Source organism: Spea bombifrons, chromosome 1 (genome assembly GCF_027358695.1).
Source record: "Spea bombifrons isolate aSpeBom1 chromosome 1, aSpeBom1.2.pri, whole genome shotgun sequence".
In the NCBI taxonomy this organism is placed as follows: domain Eukaryota; kingdom Metazoa; phylum Chordata; class Amphibia; order Anura; family Pelobatidae; genus Spea; species Spea bombifrons.
In genome coordinates, this window is record NC_071087.1 from 128,158,149 (window position 1) to 128,180,997 (window position 22,849).

Consider the following 22,849-nt stretch of genomic DNA (forward strand, 5'->3'; position numbering starts at 1 on the left):
TGTTTGAGTTGTACACGGCGTTACTCTTGTGTTCGGTGTTATCATTAGCGGCACGTCCATTATGGTATCAGAGACAAAGGGGCAGCCCGGGCAAAGCAGGAACTTGCCATGGTATGAGATATGTGTGCGTGTACAGGGTGTGCCCGGCACTTTTCCTGGTACTCGCTGCCAAACGCATGTTGTTATGAATGTTGTTTACGTTTCAGGTTACGGTAGTTACCGTAATTACTATTACGGTTGTGTTGCTGACCCAAAGGCTTTCCCCCTTGTTTGCTGTTGCTGCTGTTTGCATTTCATTACGTTGCTTTGGTAGAAACAGCAACAAGTGTGAGTAGGATGATAGACCAACATATAGCGTTTTTTGGAATACAAATGGTGGTGATGCTCTAACAAGGTGTGATGAGAGGCTCTATCCCCATGTATGAACCCTACTGTGGCTCTCAATTGTCTCTCCAAATGTCATTGTGCGATGCTTGTGTGCAAGTTGCATAGCAATAAAATGGTGATATGGTCACAAACATCTTCAGCATGTCTGATAATAAATAATAAGCAATGTCATAACTAGGACTCTTGGTGCGTGGGGCACAGTCAGGGGTCTGACAGCTCAAGCAATTGGCCCCCAGCTTCCTGCAGCTGCCCCTAATGCCCTAATGTCCTAATGTTAAGACCCTTGTTAGAGCTGATGTTGTATGTGACGACCTAAAAGGGTGTGATTGTAAACTGCTTAGAATTTAGAACTGCTATAGGTAGGCATGTTCTCCATCGTTCTGAAACTAGAACCCTTATGGTATGAGCGCAGCCTTCTGAAAAAGCGTGAACGGAATAGATAAAATCTGAGGGGTTTATGCGCTAAAGAAGTCTCAAGAATTCTGTATGTATTATCGAACTATATGATGTTGGCCTCTTCTGCAAGGTCAGAAGAAACTCTAGCTCCTTACATGATCTCCACCTTTAATTTGATTCAACCTGATATCAACTGTAGATTAAGAGAAAACAACTTGTAGTCCTGCTGATTCCTTACAGGGTGGAAAAATATCGACCCCAGACACTGGATGATCTGATTTCCCACCAAGACATCTTAAGCACAAGTAAGTAGCGTCCACTATTTTTCCTGCCAATTCATTTTAAGGTTAAATGTCTATTTCAACTTTTAGGTTTTTGTATGACAAGTTATGTCATTTTACAGTTTCACATTTTGATAGAATTCACCTTTGGAAGGTTCTCTATAGTATATATTACGCTTGTTATAATCTAAAAAGCACATTGATGTTTATTCTCGGAGAAAATGGTTTGGCTGTGTTTTTAGGATGCCTACATGGTTATTGGGTAATTTCACAAATGTAAATTTAAGATGTAATCCACATAATCATGGCACATCCGAGGTACAAAAATGGTTTTGCCAATTGGGAAAATATATTTTATGATAGTTTTTGTTTTGTTGATACACTCAGTTATGGCGTATCACGCGTTAGGCATGTTTTTCAGATGAATACCAATTTCGCAAACTTTGCTTTATCCACCTTTTAGTTCATAAGTTTATCAGTGAAGACAAGCTGCCTCATCTTTTACTGTATGGACCCCCTGGGACTGGGAAAACCTCCACAATTCTAGCCTGTGCAAAACAGCTGTACAAAGACAGAGAGTTCAATTCCATGGTTTTAGAGGTATTCATTCTGATAATTCTCTTACACAGCAATCTGAGGGTTTGTAATACAATTTTGCATTAATAACTGCTAAAAAGTGTACTTGTGCATCTCAAAACATTGAGACATCCATCAGTGAATGAGTCAATAACTCATTGGTGCTACACATGGTTGAGGGAGGGGGTTAGACAGGATTCACTGCATATTCAGCCCAACTCTGCATTTATCTACATGTCTTAAATCTGCTCTAAGGCTTGTTTTGTTTCTTAATGTATTGTAGTTGAATGCTTCAGATGACAGGGGGATAGATATTGTCAGAGGACCTATATTAAGTTTTGCCAGCACAAGAACCATTTTCAAGTAAGTTGTATATATGGAAACTGTCAAATGGCATACCGTTTTTATATACGCTAAAAATCAGAGGAGGACGTTTGTAATCATGGAACGTGTTATGGCTGGCCATTTGCTGAGTGCCTCAACACCATTAACCAACTAATGATTTTTACCAATGCATCTTTGTTTTTTATATACGTATGGCATTTCAATAAGTGCTTGATTTAATTTAATGAACCTGTGTTCCTTTCATGTAGCCCACATTGCTAAATCCTTACATGTCCATTTAGCAATGGCGGGGAACACAGACTTAGGAGTGCTGAAACATTTCAGCTTGTTAGGTTAACCCTGCTCAAACGTCATTAAATGTATGACGCTTCTTGAGTGCCATCTCAATTGTTTTACTATATACTATACATAAGATACTCGCTTGGGTTGTTGATTTATAATGTACAGTGACACAATGTCAAAATGTTAAGACCTTTTGATTGCAACGCATTAACGTTACCTCTCATATTTTGAAAATTACTAGTTTGCGTCCATCTGATGTGTCTATTTTGTCCTAACAGAAAAGGCTTCAAGCTTGTGATCTTAGATGAAGCAGATGCAATGACTCAGGATGCTCAGAACGCTTTGAGACGAGGTAAATTTGCTTACAGATTCTGTACCATATGGCTGCAAAACCTACGAAAGTTGTCAGGTCTTCGTCTAAAATCCTGAGATAGACGTAACAATCTGCCGTTTCTTTTTGCTGCTAAACTATATTCATGAAGTCAGCAAACCTCTTTGTCGTACCGTGAACTGGTGGATCTAATAAATATTGACTCCATAATCCTTTAAATATTCATACACCTGGAGTTTGTTGTATTTCATGAAATGCGCTGCTTCTTATTTGTTTCTTCAACAGTGCTGTGGAAGGGACAGTATCTATGGATTAGAGCATTTTAGGTCATCACCTTCCACATGTCAGTTGTTTATCTTTTTATTTCTAAGCAACATGTCAAAGTGCTTCCTTAATTTAGCAATGATCATATTAATTTATTGCATTTATGTTTCTGGAAAATGATGACCTGAACTGCATTGCAATTTACTCCATCACTCTGTCCTTGCTAAATATATTATATGGAACGCATCCTTTGTTTTACCAGCTTTGATTATTACATTGGTGGTGTAAAACATTTGGGATCATGGGTCCCCTATTATCCTCAGCCAGTATCCTAAAAAGGAGTGCTCCTTATGGTTGCATCTTGTGGATGATGGTAGCTAATTGCTACCACTCTAGAGATCATAACAATATTGTTTGGGTTTTCACTGTAGTGATTGAAAAGTTCACAGAAAATACACGTTTCTGCCTCATCTGCAACTACCTGTCGAAAATAATCCCGGCTCTGCAGTCAAGATGTACAAGGTTCCGCTTTGGCCCACTGAGTTCAGAAATGATGGTTCCCAGGCTGGAACATGTAGTGGAACAGGAAAGGTGACTATAGATACAATATTTAAACATTTTATGTTGGACTGAATATAAACAAAGGAGCATTCCTTATTTTTAGTTGTACATTCAACTTGTCTGGCACTATAATAATAACATTTTAAACTGAAATTATTCCTTTAGCCCCTTCGTGACTTCATTTTTGTACCCTTCATGACAATGGCTGTTTTAACCTTTTTGTGGTGCTCGTGTTTAGCTGTCCCTTTTTTCTTTCCCATTTACTGAATGCACACAAGTTTTTGCCTGATTACCGTATTTGCTTCATTATAAGGCGAGGTCTGCGTCCATCTCGCAGGCCTTCCCCGGCTGTCAGAGAGAATTCCCAGCAGTGGTGCAGGGAATTCTCTCTTAGAGCCGGAGGGTGTATGCGCAATGGACGCAGACAACCCTCGCTGCTAACGGCACCTCCTTCTGGACGTCTACCCGCTGCCCCGACTACACGCCAGGGAGTCAGAAGCACCGGTGAGTTGGGGGGGGTGTTAAATGGGGGCATAAGGCATTTCTGTAGGCAGAGTGCTCTATGATATGCCTTTTAACCCCCTTAATGCCACTCTGCCTCCAGATATGCGGTTTAACCCCCTTTATGCCACTCTGCCTCCAGAAACCCTCTATAACCCTCTATACGCCACTGTGCCCCATGATATGCCTTTTAACCCCCTAAATGCCAGAGTGGCATATAGGGGTATAAGGCATTTCTGGAGGAAGAATGACACATAGGTGGTCAAAAGGCATATCATGGGGCACAGTGGCATATAGGGTATAAGGCATTTCTGGGGCCGATGTGCATAACTGGGGGGCAGGTTGGAAAATAAAAGGAAATAAAAACAAATATTTTTCTCAATCATAGCTTTTATTGAAAAAAGTAGTTTACATTAACATTTACTAGTAAAAAAAAAATTCCTATAGGGTCGTTTTATAGTCAGGCTTTTTCTTTTTTCCTAAATTTATTTCAGATTTTGGGGGGTCGTCTTATAATCGAGCAAATACAATATATTGTTTTTTTCAGGACAAGAAAGGCTTTAGATGTCATTATTTTGATTGTATCATATCATTTAGTATAAAATATGGTGAAAAATTGAGAAAAAAGGTCTTTTTCTGACTTTTACTTGAAAAATCTTTTACTCATCTATAAAAGCAAATGAAAACCAGCTTAATAAATTCTACTATTTGTCCTGAGTTTAGAAACACCCAATGCTTTTTTTCTGCACGTTATGAAGGTAATAAGTACAAGTAATGTTTTGCTCTTTCAAAACCGTTTTTTCCAAATCTGGTAATTCTGCTGTTCTGCGTGTGCTATTTGGAACATTTTTGAAGCCGGCCAGTGCAATTAACCCCATCATACCATATGTTTTTGAAGACTAGACACCCTAGGGTATTTCAAATGCTAGTATTTTAACTCTTTCCATGCACTAATTCTACCAGTCTTTGTCAGACTTTGTGGTAGTAATTTTTTTTGCCTTTTTTCCCCCCACACACATTTTACGTCAGGTGTGAACTTTACAGCTCCTGGTATATGCCACTGTCACACAACACCCCAATATGTGTTCAGCAACATCTCCCGAGTACAGTGATACCATCCATTCATGGGTTTGCCTCGCTATTTGGGGCATGCACAGTTTTCAATGTTGAACTTTGACATTTGGTGATCCTGTGCCCGTGCACTATTTGGTATATCTTTGAGCTTGGCCAATTCAATGTGCCTAATAAAACCATATATTTTTGAAGAGTAGACACCCCTGGGTATTTCAAATGCTAGTATTTTAAATCTTCCCATGCAGAAATTCTACTACCAGTCTTTGTCAAACTTTGTGGTAATGTGTGTACAGTGATACCTCCTATGCATGGGTTTGTTGGGCTGTTTGGGGGCTAAAAGGCCACAATTTGGACATGTACATTTATTTTTTTTGTACATTTTTTTTTTTTGTAAAATCAGTGGAGAATTATTTTTGCATGCTACCATCCCCCCCCCTTTTTTTAAATTTATTTTACTAATCACGGTGTGATTAGAAAGCTGGGCTCCATTGACTTGCATGGATGAATGCAATACCTGTATTCAACCTGCAAGGGGAGCCAGATTTCTCAGGAGGCTCAAGAGAGACCCTCTTGGAAACGTTTATTTTTTTTAAAGGACGCTGCCATCTTGCAGAGCGGTCCTAAGCCTCCTAAGCTCTTTTAAAACGGGCATCAATGTATGGTGGACATCAACGGCCCGGGGAGGGGCCTGACATAGCCCCTGATGCCGATCTCGTAGATCGCTTTCTACACCCGTTTAAAGTCATGACGTTTCAGGCTACTCCCTGCAGTCCCAGAGTGCTTTGGGTCCATTGTTCAGGCTTTCGCTCCTTTTTTCGGACCGGAGTAAACACAGGTGAGAAGAGGATCCGAAATACTTCTGGTCCCAAGCATTTAGGAAAAGGGATACTCAACCTGTATTTCCATTCATAGACCCTTCCTGTAAGGATTTTTTTTAATCAAGGACATAGATAAGTCAGTCCTCCTTTTTTCTAGTATTTACCGAGAACAGATATTACTGGAGTAGGGGCTAAGCCACGATTCTGATTTTCAGGATGCCAGTTAAGTTCAAGCTTGCTAACTTTCAATAGCAAAGGTAAATCAACAATGGCGCACTCTGTCTCAACTGTTTGAAATGTTGGCAACGTTTGGAGTCTGCGTTTAACAATAAGCCTAGAAAAAGCAATGGTACCTTTGCGGTATTTTGAATACGGCTTGTGATGAATCGCCTGCGATGACCAAGTTTATAATTTCTGTCTGCTTGTGTTTTTTTAACCCAGTGTGGACATTAGCCCAGATGGCATGAAGGCCTTGGTGACGCTGTCCAATGGAGACATGCGTAGAGCACTCAATATACTACAGGTGATGATTCACACATGAGACAAAATATAAAAGTGTTATGGTTTGCTGATTTTGATAACGGGCAATTCAACATTTTAATGATGAATTACACTGGATTCCTTTAATCTGGCAATTGATTGGTTTTATAGTGACTGTATGTCTACTTTTAAATGAACCATTGTGCCAAATGAATGTATTTAATGTTGGGTAAAAATGAAATCCACCCAGCCAATATTTCCCAAACGTATTTAATCAAATACAAAAGACATTCTTATAACACGGGGGGAAAATAAACGTCTGAAAATTGCCTTGCAGAGTACAAACATGGCTTATGGAACTGTGACCGAGGATACCGTGTACACTTGTACTGGACACCCACTGAGGTCTGATATAGCCAATATTCTTGACTGGATGTTCAATAAGGACTTCAGTACTGCCTATAAGAGTATCCTTTGTCCCTTTATGGGTTTCTATTGTTAGTAAATGGTATTTGATGATGTAATTTAGCTACACTTGTGGTGTGGAGCTCCAGAGAGATGTCTGATTCTGCTACGCATTTCACTTAAATGCCACACTAGCCTTTTAACACAGGAAGAACACAGCAGATAATCGTTTCACTTCAGCTACGTAGCTTGACATCTCGTTTCTACCTTTGATACAATTAGTATCACACACACAGTGTTGAAGTCCAGTGTTTGTCTGTTTTCACTTCTCAAAGAAATATGATTTTTATTTTCCATTGAATATTAATGTTCCTTAAGATATTACTTGTAGACATAATGGAACTGAAAACCTTGAAGGGGCTAGCACTCCATGATATTCTGACAGAAGTTCATCTTTACGTACATAGAGGTAAATTAATGTGTATTTCACTTTTTCCTCACCTGCTGCTTTTTTAGTACAACAAAAAATACAATATTTTCATGATTACATACCAACCGTCCTAAACTGACCTATGACTCAATTGTTGCCAGAAATGTCCCAACTTTTGCATGCCTGGTGTGTGAATTGGGCATACAAAAACGTTTGCATTGAGGGCGATACATAGATTAGCCCTGGTTAGTGAACCTATTCCAGTGTTTTGTTAGTTTAACATGGTCACAGGATATACCAAATTGCTGGCATTTTGGCGTATGTGCCTATTGTCATGTAACTTTCTCTTGGAGGATTTCCTTTTTAGATGTGTTTTTTTCTTTTTTCCTTCTCCCCCCTCCTGTTCCCTTGAGCCAGGGATTGACGTCTGTGCAGTCTCTCCCGACTCCAGCTGGTGTAAAAAAGCATACCTGATATCCTTGTTGTGCTGTTTTGAGGAGTGGGAATACGCAGTGGGAACCTTGTCCTGAGCCAAGTACCATCTGTTTGTGGCAGGTTTCTTTGGTGATTCTTCCCATCTCACTGCATGGTTCCCACAGCAACTACATGAAGTTAATTATCTGCCTGCACATACTGTTTGACCAGCAGGGGGAGCTCACTCACTTGCATGGTATACTTTTTTTTGCGGATGACCAGCCTTAAGTATCTTAAGCATTAGATTTGTACAAATTACAAACTTTTTTTTTTAGGAATAAGTAACTTAATGTATTTTGAAAACAGTTGAAGGGATTTCTCATGTCTAGTTTTGATCACTGACATGACTGTAGTGAAATCTTCCCTTATTAAGAAAGCATTGGTGCAAGTGCCAATAATGTTCTGTCAACATCTGAAGGGACCTCCTGAGGTTCTAAGCTTGTGATTATTCATATTTCTCTGTCAGCATTGGCCCACTGCAAGTTGCCTTTAACATATATTCCCTGAATCTGTACCGCAAAGGTTTGCAGGTGTTGGCTCTTCATACCGCATACTCACCTGCAGAATGTGTTTAGCGATGTATGTGCCTTCTCTGGCATGGGCTGCTGTGAAGCACTGAAATATATAGCTGAACACAAGGATACACTATGACATGCAGCAACTCTGTGTTCTGGTGGAATAACTGTGTTTAGAGGTGTGCTGCAGTGAAGGCACGGACTGATACTCTTAAGTATGGACCATCCAGAAATAGTCAGTTTCATGCCAGGAGGCAAGCAGGGCATAAAGAGTGAAAAAGAGTATAACAACGCAGAAAACATGTTTGTGAATTGCTTTAATTGTATGTATATAGTGAAGGCTGAAAACACTTATTTGAACCAGCATGGGTTGAAAAAGGGCTATGTATAACTATGCTATTTTCTTCCTGCAGTGGACTTTCCATCCTCCATTCGAATGCACTTGTTAGTTAAGATGGCTGATATAGAGTAAGTAACTTAAATGCAGGTTAATGGTAATATATATTTGCTGTAGAATCTATTGTGTGTGTGTGAGCCCAACTAAATCTTAAATTAAGGACACCCCCCCCCCCACACACACACACACACGCAATGACCACATTTATTTTGTAATCTAGTTATCCCCTGTGAATGAAACACGACAGGGAGCCTAAACTGTGGCCTTTTCTGCTTGATGGCCCATTAAGATTGGAGTGCCATCATCCTGGCCAGATCAAATCCAAAACTGGCTGCTAGGGGAGAATGCGTTGGATTCATGCACAAGTTTAGGCTCATTCCTGCTCTTGTAATTTTAATTCAGTAAGCAGTGTGTTAATTAACAAATGCCGATTATCTAATATACCAGAATCCCAGTAGGTGCGTCAAAATTAATGCTAGGGATACTTTGCACTAAATAAAAACACCCTTGACAGAGGCTATAAAGCTGTTAAAGCAAAAAGCATTGTCTGCCCTGTGTGAAGGGTAAAAATAAAATGTACGCAAAACTAAGCTATAATAGTGATCTACAAATACATTATCCTGTTACCAAATACAGATAATGCATTATTGGTGTTCGCACCTTGTGATTTATATTTGTTTAGCTAAAAAATAACTGCAATTAATCTACTGAATTGATACATATTGTACATGTCTTTTTATCTAACACAGTCCTTTTTTTGGGGGGAAATTTTCTGATCTCACCACACTGTTCTTTTTTTTTTTAATCACAGATACAGATTGGCTTTGGGAACTAGCGAGAAGATTCAGCTTAGCTCCCTGATAGCTGCTTTCCAAGTCACTCGAGACATGATTGTTGCTGAAGCATAAACATTACTATGCAGCTTTCAGAAAAGTATATATACTTTATATACTACAAAGAAAAAAAATAGTGCAAGCAAAAGGAGTTACAATTGAAGGGTGCTTACTCCAAATCACAATTATGGACAGCTGGATTTGTGTTTTTTTTGTTGTTGTAAATAAATACATACAGAAGTTGACTTTAATAAGCAAGGTCTTTAAATATTTTTTTTATTACAATATTGTTTGTTTTACTACCGACAGTCATGTCTTGAGACAGAAAGTGGAACCTTTTGGAACGGGACTGTAGTTTGTCGCACATTTCCTTAAATAACTCATATGCTGATTATTTCCCATTGTGCCATCCTGGGGAATGTAGTCACTTTCAAAAACGCCACCATCTTAAATCGTGTCAGCTTAGGGGGGAAAAAACCCTGCAGCAAAGAACTGCTCAGTCTCCTTCATAATGTTTGCTCTATGTATTGCACACAATGAAATGGATGAAGTTACCTACAGCTTTGTAAATGCTATATTCATTAGCAAACTGGTTTAAAATATGTCAATGTATAACTTACCAGAATTTAGCAGTGTAGGAATAGCTTCCTGACTGGTTCACTTTTAGTGGCAAGCTTTATGGTCCCCCTTTTGTAAAACTGCAACACTAGTTTGAGTTTAGAGATGAGAAAATTATTAGTTTGCACTAAAAGGGTGACTGAGTGACTTTGTATATTTAATAGTTAAGTAGCACATGCCAGCATCCTATCAGACCCTTGCCTTGTAGGAGACCGAGAACATGCTTTCTTAAACTTGATTTTCAATAAAAGATCACACGAGTGTATTCACAAACGCAGGCGTGTGTATAGGAGAGGTCACCAATTCAGAGTCCTCATATAACTGCGTTATTTATTGACAATGCAATGCTGCATACTTAATGAGACCTGCATTAATGCTGGACCAGCCCAGCACATCTTGCAATAGACGCTTACTAGGATTGGTCTTTCATAACGCATAGCTATATCAGAGAGTTGGTGTTCATCTTTCCTTTGCAACACCTTTCTTAAAGATGTTCAATGGGGCTGAGGTCTGGTGATTGGAATGGGAAAGTTGTACAACTTTGCATGCCTTGCTTTTCCTTTAACCTATTCAACGTGTGTTTATGATCATTGTCCTGCTGGGAAATGAATCCACTTCCACACAACTTTAAACCTGATAAGATCGCATTCCTCTGCTGAATAAGCGAGTTGACTATTTCCTGCACCATATTTAACTAGGTTTTACACAGGGTGGAGTTAGCATTTCATGCAAGAAAATCCAAACGGGCTGGATTTCTAGTCTTCAGCTGTGAAATGTATATTGTTTGGCCCATGCTAAACATTTATACTGGGGTAGGATATCCCTGCTTCAGCCGGTTGTGGAGATGCTGGTTTGATGTACTTTTCATGGTGCAGTCACTTTACAGCTGCTTGTACTTGCTTTGGATGAAAATCATTGTGTGCACTGTACTACCTCCTTAGAAATAGTCAACTTAGCTGCCCTTTATCTATTACCAATGTCAATCGTTAAGACAGGCAGCTCACGTGGGTACTAATAAATGGTGTGCAAAAAGGATATGGCAATTTCCCATAGAGATATAACAGAGATACGTAATGGATTTGTCTGGGTTAAACAATGTATGCCTGAATGATGATCATAAGTTTACTTTTTTTTTTTTAAATGATCAAACTAACCATTTATATGCACTGTTCATTATTGTTATGTCTGTTATGCTAAATGTGCAAAACAAGCTGTGGCACAGATAGCAAATGTGTCCCCTTTCTCCTTCCGTTGATCAAATGTGTTTCAAATATTCATGTAAAATGTCTTTCATTGCAACTCCAAAACCCGATGGATGAGAATTGCTTTTATCCTCGCAAAAGCAATAGCAATTTCTAGTGACAAATCAGGTTTATTAGTAGTGTATTCTTCAGCTCTTGGTGATAGAACGGGGTAAACTAATTTTCAGCTCCTATACTCATTCCTACACCAAAGAGCTAAAAATGAGTCCTGTAGGTAAGAAAATCCTTCATTTTTCCAGGAATGGGCAGTGCAAGGACCTGATAAGTGGTGAGAAAGCAGCGGAGCGTTTTGCGACATAAGTGGCGGAGCGAGGAAAGGACTCGAGGCGATGTCCAGAACTGTACATGACCATCTCTGTTACTGGAAGGCAGAAAAAGTATTAACAAAAAAAATCACAAGAACAGACATATGATACGTACTACTTTTTTTTGTTAACGGATGCTAAATAAACCCATGTGATGTTGTTTACAGATAAATGTAAGCATCATTTACACATTAAAAAATAACCTTATAAATATACAATGAAAAACACCATCTTAAAGAAACAGAAAACTGGTTAGATACTATTCACTGTGTCACGGGCTGCCATGCAGAGAAATTTAGAACGAAACACCGAAACAATCATAATTGACAAACAAAAAGACTAAAAGCTGAAGGGGCAGCACTTTCCCATTAAATTTTGCAACAATAATCCATCCTTTGTCTAAAGGATGCTGCGCTATAGACAAAAGTCTCCACCAAGTGCCTGCCTACATACACTATGGACTGATCATCTGCTCTTTTGCTGTATAGCAGAATCTTTTGCAGCCCTAGATTTTGATGTACTTACCCTGTAGCAAGGATCCCCCCATGTGGGAAAAAGGCACAGCACAGTCCATTTGTAACTGGCGCAACAGACACTGGATCTGGTAATTCTAGAGACCATATTCGCAGAAACCTTAATGCATATAATAGGATTTATTATGTTCTTATATAAAATGAGTTTATACATACAAAATATAAAACAACCAACATAATATTACTCGAAGTATACATGTGGCTAATGCAGTAACAACCTAAACAATTGCTTAGTGAAATATAAGCTTCACAGCAGAGCTACTTCTTACCTGTCATCTGCCAAGCTAGCCAAGTATAACCCTTCTGGGGAAAAGCAGACAGATCTCAGAGAACTAAGCTGTGGCTCTGTGGTACCATAATCCAGATCAGGTTGTAGAGAAACATGCCTAAAGAAGAAAACCAAGATTTGCACCTCAACTTTGAACGGTATTTGACGTCATTTAAACTAAATACATCGATATAAGGCATACTTCAAAATCACAACCAATTACTTACAGGAACTCTCTCAGCTTCTCTCCAGTATAGGGGTCCCACATAATCAATGTAGTGTCATAGGAGGCTGTGACTAGAAGTGCAGAATCCGGAGAGAAGTCACACGATACTACACTGTTTTGGTGACCCTCTAACTTCCGAATTAAAGTGTAAGAACGCATGCTCCATAGCAGGACCTAGACGTTAGCAAGAGGAGAAGAAACATTAGCTAGGAATGTGAACAGCTCAAAGAGCCTTGTTATTTGGTTTTGAAAGGTAGTTTCAATTGATTCCAGTTTTCAAAAGAATAACCAAACAATGTTATACATGATGCCATATATAAACTCTGATGATTTAAGGCTGTTGGAAAATGCAGCCAGGTGGGGGCTGTTTGGAGGATTGGGAACTGCAGCATGTAACATATGAAGATCCCGGTTTAGTGTCTTACCGAGGTCTCTCCTGCAGCAGAACACAACATGCTGCAGTCTGGGGAGATGGAACAGCAGTACACCCACTGGTTATGCCCAGTAAGAACCTGGATCACTTTACCTATAGGATACAGAGTAAGCAGGCAGTACACATTATTTGCATTAAAAAAAATACAATGTGCAAAGTCCAAAGTACTAAATAAAAAATGGCACTCATACAAATAAATATCAAATGCTTACATTAAACCTTTCACTGGCTACTGGCAAATGCCTGTTTTATGCTTTATGAATAAAAACAAGGCATTCAATTCAGACTGCAAACGGATGATCAATAATCCATTTACCGTGTTCTGCTGTGCAATGCAGTAATATTCTACAAGACAATGTAATATAATGACTGATCCATAGGAACTGAGGTGTCATTATAATATACAACTACTATACCGCTTCACTCCAATGTGTATTAGCAGCGATACCCGACTTTAACAACCTGGTTAAAACTGTAAATTGTCAACAAAAGTAAACAAATGTTGCAATAAAGTGTTAAAGTGGAACTCTTCTTTGTGGCTGTTCCAACAATGTACTAAAGGCATCAATGGGCACGAGGAGACAGGTTCCCTAGTCCTTAACTACTTAACTTAATTTTATAGGACTTGAGTAGGACAATTTTAAAAAGGTTTGAGGATTTTTTGTTTAACATAGCCCATCAATAAAAAACTAAAAATAAAACATGGAATTACCTGAGGCATTTTATCTTGATTAACTTTGGAATGTATTTATTAGATTAGTTGATCATTTTAACTCCTTGGCTTTGCTGTAGATTATAAATGGCCAGCATGAAGGACTGAGCTGGAACATCAAGCAATTTCTTAAGAACCATCTCCCTGATTTAACTATGCATTATACAGGGCCAGCTCAAAGCTCCCTGGGGTTCGCTCTTTAATAATACAGAGTGAAGTCTCTGAACTAAGCCTTAACTGCAAACTTACGGTTACTGCACTCTTTTGGCATGCATCAGGAATTGATTCTCTGATATTTTACCCTATTGATTATGTTTTTCATTAACAAACAGGAATTATTTGTTTTTTGCTAAAATGACAGGTTCTCTTAACATGTTTGAAGGCGAAGGAAGCATTTGCAGCCACATCACATTACTCAATGCATTTGCTTCCGAGGGCAGCTAATGAATCACAGAGCTATTGTACTGCTTTAGTAAAAATAATGGAGCTTCAAGAAGCGTTCCTGTATGTTTAAGATACCTTAAGTGCAGCTTATCGTCTACATGACAACAGGGAGTGGACTTTCTTAAAACATGGCTGCAGAATTCAGAACTATTTGAGTCATTCATGCTAACTACACCCTGAACGGCAAACAATTACTATGTGACTTCTGATCTAAAATAGTCCATGTGTCTGTTAGGTGTGTTTATAGACACATCCCTTCCTGGAATTATTTACAAGCCACAGTTAAAACATTTACTTTATGCTGCCCTAAATGAACTCATGTTAGATTTTATTGATACTGTAATTGAAGCCTTACATTTATCCATGCAGTTGTTTAAAGAAACACCATGCAGAGACCTTATATTGCTCCACTTCGAATGTGGCAGAGCTTAGCCTGTTTCACGGTTTCCATATGGCTGTAGACTACAGAGAGGCCTGTCGGGTACCATGCGAGAATATATTCACTTAATGGAGAGTAGGGTTTCAGCTCTTTGACTTCGACTTCAGTGAGCATTTGGGATAAGAAGAGTTTGTCTGGCCCCGATAATATACAGTTCAATCGGTTAGATTTCTTTGAAGTCTCCTCTCCCACTGAATTATGCATTATACAGGGCCAGCTCAGCCAGAGGAACCATCATACTATGTAGTGTAGTAAGGTAGTTGGACACACAAATCTCCCTTTAGACGATAAACCCCACTGATTTAGCACCAGTGGTAGATAAAAAGAACCTGGCAGGAGTTAAAACACCAAGCAATGTGAGCACTTTTTATTGGATTAGTAGACATCAAATCATAGTCAAATGCAATGATCCATACAATTAACCATTGCAAAACAATGCTCATCCACAAGCACTGCCAGGGCAAAATCAGTATGCGACTAGGACAGTAGAGTCAATTTATAAAAATGAAAGCAAGCGCCAAGCCTTCCTTTGGAATTTGTATTCATTACACATAGGTCAAACATCAAACACATCCCTTTTCAGAGCAATGTCTTGATTGAAATCTTGATAAGGCTCTCATTCTCAGACTGAGGTGGCAAATTTTAACTTACCATATATGTATCTAGGGTACGTTTTATTTATTTATTTATTTTTAAGTATCAGTATGTTTCTCAAGATATTGATGTTTGAATGCCGGTTATTACATTGCGTTCCTATACTACTATATAATGAAATGCATAGGTTTCTGTTTCCATAAGATATTCTACATTAATGTACACTTCCAAAGGAAAACGTAAGCAATGCTGGAGGTCTTACCATCTTTTTTCAAATCCCATACACGTAGGGTCTTGTCCCGAGATGCGGTGACCAGTGTCAGGCTGCCATTAGTGCAGAAGCTCAAATCTCTCACAACATCTTGGTGACCAGAGAGACTGAAGAGAAGACGGCCTGTGTCAAAATTAAAAGTTCAACAAGAACTAGTGATAACGTACCTCTCCCACTGAGACCTTCTCATAACGAATCTGAAACCAAATTAAACACTTCAAGAAGCAGATCTGCTAGAAAGACCCTATATATCCTTATGATTCATTTTGTACTCCATCTCAGATATTTAACCCTAGAGCAACATTTATAAAAAATTTCAATTATACCAACGTTTTATTTCAGTATATATTAATCAAAATTTTCCTATTTTGAACAACTTCTATGTATGGATGTGTACTGTTTTTAATTTAACTTTGTTTAACATATAATATGAAACACTTTCTTGATAGAATGTAAGATACCTTAGGCTGAAAAGTGCAATTGAGAAATCCTATGATCTAATGCACCATGGCTTCTAAAACTGTTACTACCAAAACCTAATATTGAGTATTCCCCGGCTCCTACATTAAAGATGCCGGACTCCTATATCCTGCACAACCTTATCAGGCACTGCTTTAAAATAGCACATCAGCAGTTAAGTTTAGTTTAGGCTTACCTGTATGTACATTCCAGACTTTGACATGACCATCACTAAGACCTGCTGCCAAAAGCACCAACGTCTCACGGGGTCCCACTTCTTGGTTCACAGTGCGTGGCCACAACCTCCAGCCCGCAGGCGCAGGTGAACAGCCAAAAGCCAAGCTCCAAACTATCTGACCACAGTTTAAAGTCTTTTCCTTTGAGCTGCCTTGTCCTCTGAGCTCTTTGTAGCACTGATTCTTTGGTCTGAAGGCTTGTGGTCGTCTGAGATGAGAAAAAAAGGTGCTGCAGACACCTATCTAACAATGACAGCAAAGTTTTAACAGTACAACACAGATATGGTAGAGTCTGGGACAGACTGCAAGTGACACCAGCAATGATGTCATAAGACTGAACTTTGTCACATTTACTTGTTTTTTCACTTCACTACCGAATATAACGAAGAACTGGAACCTTCCCCTAAAACCCCCTATTAATTCCTCAACATCAGGACTTTTTGCATCACCCAGACACTATTTCTACTCTATTAATGTATATAAAGTAGTTCATATACTTTAATGCAAAATATACATAAAAAAGATTAATGTTTCCTCAAAGGAAGCAGTAAAACAGATTAATTGCATGCTACCCACGGTATAAAATCTGCTTATTGGAAATACATACAGTTGGTCCTCTTCCAGTGGCCATGGAATAAGCTTGACGATGCCATGTCCTTGAGACCAGGCAAACCAAGCACCGTCTCGAGAAAATGCAACGCTCCATGTCTCGCAACTAGACTTCCAGTCATATGGCTGTTCCCTACCAGGACGTAACTCTGCCAACAGTACAGTGACACCTGGAGAATATAATGGGGAGAAAACGACAGATAATCATTTCAGTACCACATGTCTGCTAAATGCAAGCACTACAAACTGTTTATTCTAAGGTGCTAAGATCTCAATTCATATGTTTCTAATAATTTAGACAAATATGCAACTATATACCGTATTGGCTCGGATATAGGCCGCCCCCGTATATAGGCCGCAACAAGTTGTATTGCGTAGACGTCCCCCGCCGACCCCGCAAGACACCCGGGAGTCTGCTCCGGTAAGTCTGGGGGGGGTGCAGAGGTAAAACGCATCCGCACGATGCGCTTAGACAACCTCCCGTGCCGGCACCCCCCCCCCCCCCCGTGGAAAGTGCCGGCAGGGGAGGCTGTCTGAGCGTATCAGACAGTAGGATACAGGTCCCCTGCACCGCTGCGGGGGATCTGTATCCTAACCCCGCTGCCTGCCCGGCGCCCGGGACTGCATGTCCCGGGCGTCGGGCGCTAGACCCCGAATACAGGCCGCACCACCACTTTAAAGTGGGGGAAAAAAGTGCGGCCTATATTCGAGCCAATACGGTACTAAACAGGGCACATGAACACCACAGGCTATAGGACAGAGGATACCAGGACAAGAGGCCCACTTTCTGACATCTTATCCCCAGGAAAAAGTCAGACTATTCAAACTGCGCATTCCATCACGATATAATGGTGCTAAAAAAAACTCCTTAATCTTCTTAATAAATGTGTCCGATAGATGTGGTTGCGCATACATTTAGATTGCACATGCAGCCTGTGTAGGTGACCAGACACAATATGCTGTTAAGGCACACATAACAATGAGTTGAGTCTCAAAACATAGTTAGATGTGTAGTAGATAGTAGTAATCAGAACTTTTTTTGTTGTTTTTTTTATGCCTAAAGAAATTGTTGACCAGTCTATGACTGATCTACAGTCTTGTGCGTACGGTTAAACATGGAAGTCTTCTGCCTGGAGCAGGTAACATGATGGCTGGTTGGCTCAGCACATGTTCTGCAGCCTCCACTAAACCACAGAAAGGGTGTTCATGCTACAAGGGACTCTGATGTGCCACCACATATGAGAAAACTAGACCATACTTTGAAGCGAAACTGTTGCTGCCACAGCATTTAACATAAATAAAAAGATTATTTAAAGCTACCTTTTTTTTTTTGTCCATCAAAAAGCTAACAGTATTTGTGCATTGATCCTATCGTAAACACAGCAACCTGTACAGCTGTTGGAACTACTGTTAAAGTTCTTTGCCCACAAGACAGCAATACATGCAGCTATAAGCTGCCCAAGAAGCATATTTGCTTTGTTCATGAGCCAAACCTGAAATCATCTGAAATGCGTGGGTTGAGTAAGGACATTCCAGACATGTGACTGTATTATATATGTAATATCACAGTTCACAGGAGAAGATTTAAACAGTACATTCCTCTCACCCCCTCAAAGAGGAAAGTGCTGCCAACTCGCTTAATGAAAGTGAAACCCAGAGACAGAATTTCTCCCGTCCTCTGGAGGAAGGAAATCCGATAAAACGTTCTCACCATATCAATGAAGGACAAGAGAGCTCACCCCACAGCCAGGTCACTTTCTTCTGACGACTGATAGCATCAGCCCACTCCCATGCAAAACCTATAAAAACTACCCACACTGCTACTTTTATAGTGTATCATCTGTTTTACAATCATCGGTGATCAGCAAATTAAAGATAAACACTCTGCTGGCAGTAGCCCATGTAAAGAACACAGAACATCAGCGGCTCCTCTTCAAAATATATCCACATTGAATAATAAAAAAGAAGACATATAACCTTTTGAAAGGAAAGGTTTGATTTTCTCATTTATTCCAATTACAGAAATCCTAGCCAGAAAGCCTTTTCAAGAAGAAATAGAAGAAGGCAGAAGAATTAGAAAAACACTTGCACTACAATCAATTTGCAGTCTATGTCAATACAGCCAACTAGCTCAAAGTCAGTAAACTTGGCGGGACAGAAATGTAACTTAAAGGATTCGAACATTTTGGCATTGGTCATAGTGATCTTCGGCTTGTGCTGATGTTGCTTCCAGAGGCAGTTTGAAACTATGTAGTGTAATTTTTACACATTTCACTCTTGGTCTACAGCTTCATGTTGTTACTCCTAGATGCTTCAACTTCACAATAATATCACTTACAGTGGAGTGGGGCAGATCTAGCAGGGCAGGAATTTCACAAACTCACTTGTAGCAAAGGGTTGCATCCTAAGACTGTGCCATGTTTAACCCCTTTCACGACAAAGCGCGTACATATACAGGCTCACGATGCAATGCATTCATGACAAAGCCTGTACATGTTGTGTGACAGTGACATATACCAGGAGCGGTAAATTAATACCTTAAATACAATGTGTGTGAAAAAAATACAAGAAAAAAATTACTACCATAAAATTTGACAAAGGCTGATGGAAGAATAAGTGCATGGAAAGGGTTAAAATACTAGCATTTGAAATACCCTGGGGTGTCAAAAATATATGGTAAATTGCATTGCCCAGCTCCAAAGATGTTTCAAATACCACATGAGGCAGAATGACCAGATTTGGGGGGGGAAATGGTTCTGAATTAGCAAAACGCTACTTGTAATTATTGCCCAATAACTCGCAGAAAAAAGGCAAAAAAGCCGAAACACAAAAACTTTGGGTATTTCTAAACTCAGGACAAATAGTTGAATCTATTTAGCAACACTGAAAAATGTTAAAAGAGCCTTTGTTCCAAAGTGTACTACAAGAAACAGGCTTGTCATTAAGGGGTTAATGTCACTGAGTTCTTTGGTACATTCTATTCTACTGCCAATGTTTATCTATGGAGATGGCTGCCTATGTGCTAGATTTTATAGCAATGAATGTGTCGAAACACAAACCCAATAATTAGGAGGGCTGGCCAGTGGCCACATACTTTTGGTCACATAGTGTATATACATTTGTATTTGTATGTATACTGAAGTGTTGTTTTCCACCTACAAGAGTGTGAAATCCATATAAAAAGAGACATGATGGTTACTTGTCTGTATCCATTCATTGAGTAGCACCTGCAATATGCTAGTATGATGCCCCACTCACACTTGGGGGCAGTAGAGGATTGTGTGTAGTGCACCCCAAGCAGCAGCCTCAGAACTACTGCCTGCAAAAACTCTAAAGCATTATATAGGGTTAAAACATAGGTCAAAAATTGTAATAGGACTGAGAAAGAAACCTCTGAGGTACTGGAAGCTTATGTAATGTTACCTTTTTAGTGGGCCAGAATAGAAAAAGATGTATCAACTTTGACTAAGGATTCAGTTTTCTCTTGGTCTAATAAGTCTACATCCATTTTTCTTATCAGGGACTGTCTCCGAGAACTAAGGACAGTTTGAAAGTATATTATAATTTAGAGAGGAAGCTGAAAAAATCTCTTTGCTCACCAGATCACATTGAAATGTATCAAGCAAGTAGCTGATCACCAATAAATCCCATTGAAAGGCACATGAATCTTTGCAGTTTATAGACCGACGGCAGATACAACTACAACACCAACCTTACACATCTAAGAAGCACGCAGTGCGCATAAGTCATGATCCCATAAACACCCGGGGTCCATCTAGGATAACAATGCTCGCTATTTTACTAGTATTTTGTTACATATTTGTCCAATATTTGACAGAAGAACAGACTTATGTCGGACATATTTTTTATTTAGAAGTGAAAGGAATAGCTGTCCCAGACATTGCCTAAAAGAGCCCCCATTTCCCTAAGAGAGCCCCTATTCCTCTACAGATGTACCCAACAATAACCTCTCCTGGAGTATCAGGCGCTGCATATAATTACTGCAAGATGACAAGTTCAGAATGGTGTACAATCCGTGCCACAACCGGTATGTTTAGTTAACCTGCTAATGAAGCTCAAACATAACCAATCCGTCAATCTGTCAGAAGTTGGACGTAAGACATATATGGCAAAAGGCGAAATAGGAAAGTGTCAATCATTTCCCTTCACCACTTCTAAAATGTAAGGAGTGGTATTAGAAAATGGAAAGACTACACCTTTAATTAGCGGTTCAATTTTTATTTTCTGGTAATATTATGTGAAATGTTCCTCACCTACAAAAATATAATAAAAGTCACGTCGTAGGCACTGCATTTAAATGATTTACGTGCCAGCCCGCAAACCACAGTAGAAAATATACAACGTTCTAAGATTACATTACAAGGTTCTGGCAATTTATTGGGTTCAGCAGAAGCATCGTTGGAACATCATTCCAGCAAATAATATGAGACCACTGGATCGTGATCCTGAGCCCTGTCTCTTCTAAATATTTCTATATTAGTAATAATAATAATAATAATAATATATTAGTGAGAAAAGCATCTTTCAGTTTAACATGTAAAACAATATACCAAACTTTTATATTTTTTAAACAGTATGATCAGCTAAAACGTGTATGTTATACTTTTTTTCTTTCTACAAAGGTTTGTTAAAACGAACAAGAATTGCATTCAAATGGCATAATGAGTAAAATCATATACATCCATGTCAGCGCTCTTGTATCTTGGTTTAAGGTGATGTTCCACTTACAAAATAATAATTGCACTCTCTAGTATGCTAATCAAACAAGCCTTAGATCTATAATCACATAAAAAAAATCAGACACCATTAAGATGTTTTATAGGTTTCTATGGCAACAACCTATCAGTGGCCGCTTCTGTGTCTCATTAAAAATAAGTGTATCCAATAAACCACAAAAATGCAATTTATAAACAATTTTGGGGAAAAGTCAATATGTACCAAAAGCTGCATTTATTTACAAAAAAGTGATAGCGTAGACTTTTAAATACAGACAGCTCAGACAAGGGTTATTTGTAATATTTGACATTCTCACCTTCCATGGTGTCCTGTAGGTCAGATCTGCAAAATACATAAAACACAACAGATCAGCAACTGGATTTATGAAAAACCCAAATGAGAATGTTTTCCATGTCCAATTACTCACCCAGGAATACAGACAAAGCAATAGAAGGTGCAGCCTGCAAAGAAGATCCAGGGGATGTGAGAGCTGGGCTTAGGTCGGTGTGATTGTCAGGGGGGTTACAATATATAAGGTGCACTTATATCCCCCATGGCTGGAAGGTAGGCTGGGGTCAGACTGAATGTTGCAATTGAAATGTGGGGTGTGAGGTCCCTGCGCTGAGACGGGTGACTCATATTGCAGTGAGTGGGTGTGTGTGTGTGTGATGGACGTGCTAGGGGAACAGCTCATACGGTAAAGGCTGCTGTACGCGAATCTCCACACAGAGCGTTCTTCACGGTCGCCTCAGCTCACCGATAGCAGGATCCCATTAATTGGGGAGGGTTCGTGGCACATAGTGAACTCACAGTTCCCATGGGAAAGGTACAGGGAGACGTGAAAACCGATGATCGCAGCTGCTTCCGGTCATATGACCAGCAGGTATTACCAGATTCATGGTAGAGAACGGATCGCTATACGAGCGGCATCTAGTGTTTGTTTGTGGGTAGTGCGGTCAGAGTCGACATTCCATACTTGTTTTCCTTTGTTAATGGGCAGTCACAGAGCAGCGCATGCTCATTATGTCCGTTTCTTGTATAGGATCATGTCTGCTCATGTCTATAAACTTTAAATATTTCTTTCTTTACATTGTGCTAATCAAAGATTTGCTTGCACACAATCTACATTGTTATAACTGATTTTATTCACGCCTGTCAGACTAGCAAGTGCGTTGCATATAACAACATGCAAGACAAATAAAAGGGTTTTTTCTCAAATACAATGTAATTACGTTATAAACAATACAAAGATTATAATGTCTCTCTTTCTCTAGCAATTGCAGCTCAAAAAGGCTGATTTTATCCTGTTCACTAATCCAAGTTTACATTTAACCCCTTAATGACAAGACGTTT

General features: G+C 39.4%; 2 protein-coding genes across 3 annotated transcripts; one reads left to right on the plus strand and one right to left on the minus strand.

The window, feature by feature from the left end:
• Positions 1 to 11,607, plus strand: RFC5 (replication factor C subunit 5). 2 transcript variants are annotated; one of them, XM_053473401.1, is made up of 12 exons: positions 1 to 111; positions 1,024 to 1,088; positions 1,528 to 1,664; positions 1,924 to 2,003; positions 2,546 to 2,619; positions 3,294 to 3,453; positions 6,258 to 6,339; positions 6,634 to 6,763; positions 7,093 to 7,170; positions 8,534 to 8,588; positions 9,329 to 9,450; positions 11,470 to 11,607. In XM_053473401.1, the coding sequence occupies exons 1-11, from the start codon at positions 62 to 64 to the stop codon at positions 9,423 to 9,425; spliced, it is 1,008 nt and encodes a 335-aa protein (XP_053329376.1). In that variant the 5' UTR covers positions 1 to 61; the 3' UTR covers positions 9,426 to 9,450; positions 11,470 to 11,607. The 2 variants fall into 2 exon arrangements, with proteins under 2 accessions (XP_053329376.1, XP_053329367.1); XM_053473392.1 differs by lacking the exon at positions 11,470 to 11,607 and having other exon boundaries at positions 9,329 to 9,620.
• On the minus strand, positions 11,321 to 22,380 carry WSB2 (WD repeat and SOCS box containing 2). Its single transcript, XM_053473377.1, has 10 exons — positions 21,924 to 22,380; positions 21,813 to 21,838; positions 16,758 to 16,929; positions 16,111 to 16,358; positions 15,447 to 15,578; positions 12,988 to 13,088; positions 12,564 to 12,736; positions 12,338 to 12,454; positions 12,061 to 12,168; positions 11,321 to 11,591 (listed from the first exon to the last, which is right to left on the minus strand). Exons 2-10 carry the CDS (start codon positions 21,817 to 21,819, stop codon positions 11,426 to 11,428), a joined length of 1,224 nt encoding a protein of 407 aa, XP_053329352.1. The 5' UTR covers positions 21,820 to 21,838; positions 21,924 to 22,380; the 3' UTR covers positions 11,321 to 11,425.
• Between the last annotated feature and the right edge of the window lie 469 nt (positions 22,381 to 22,849).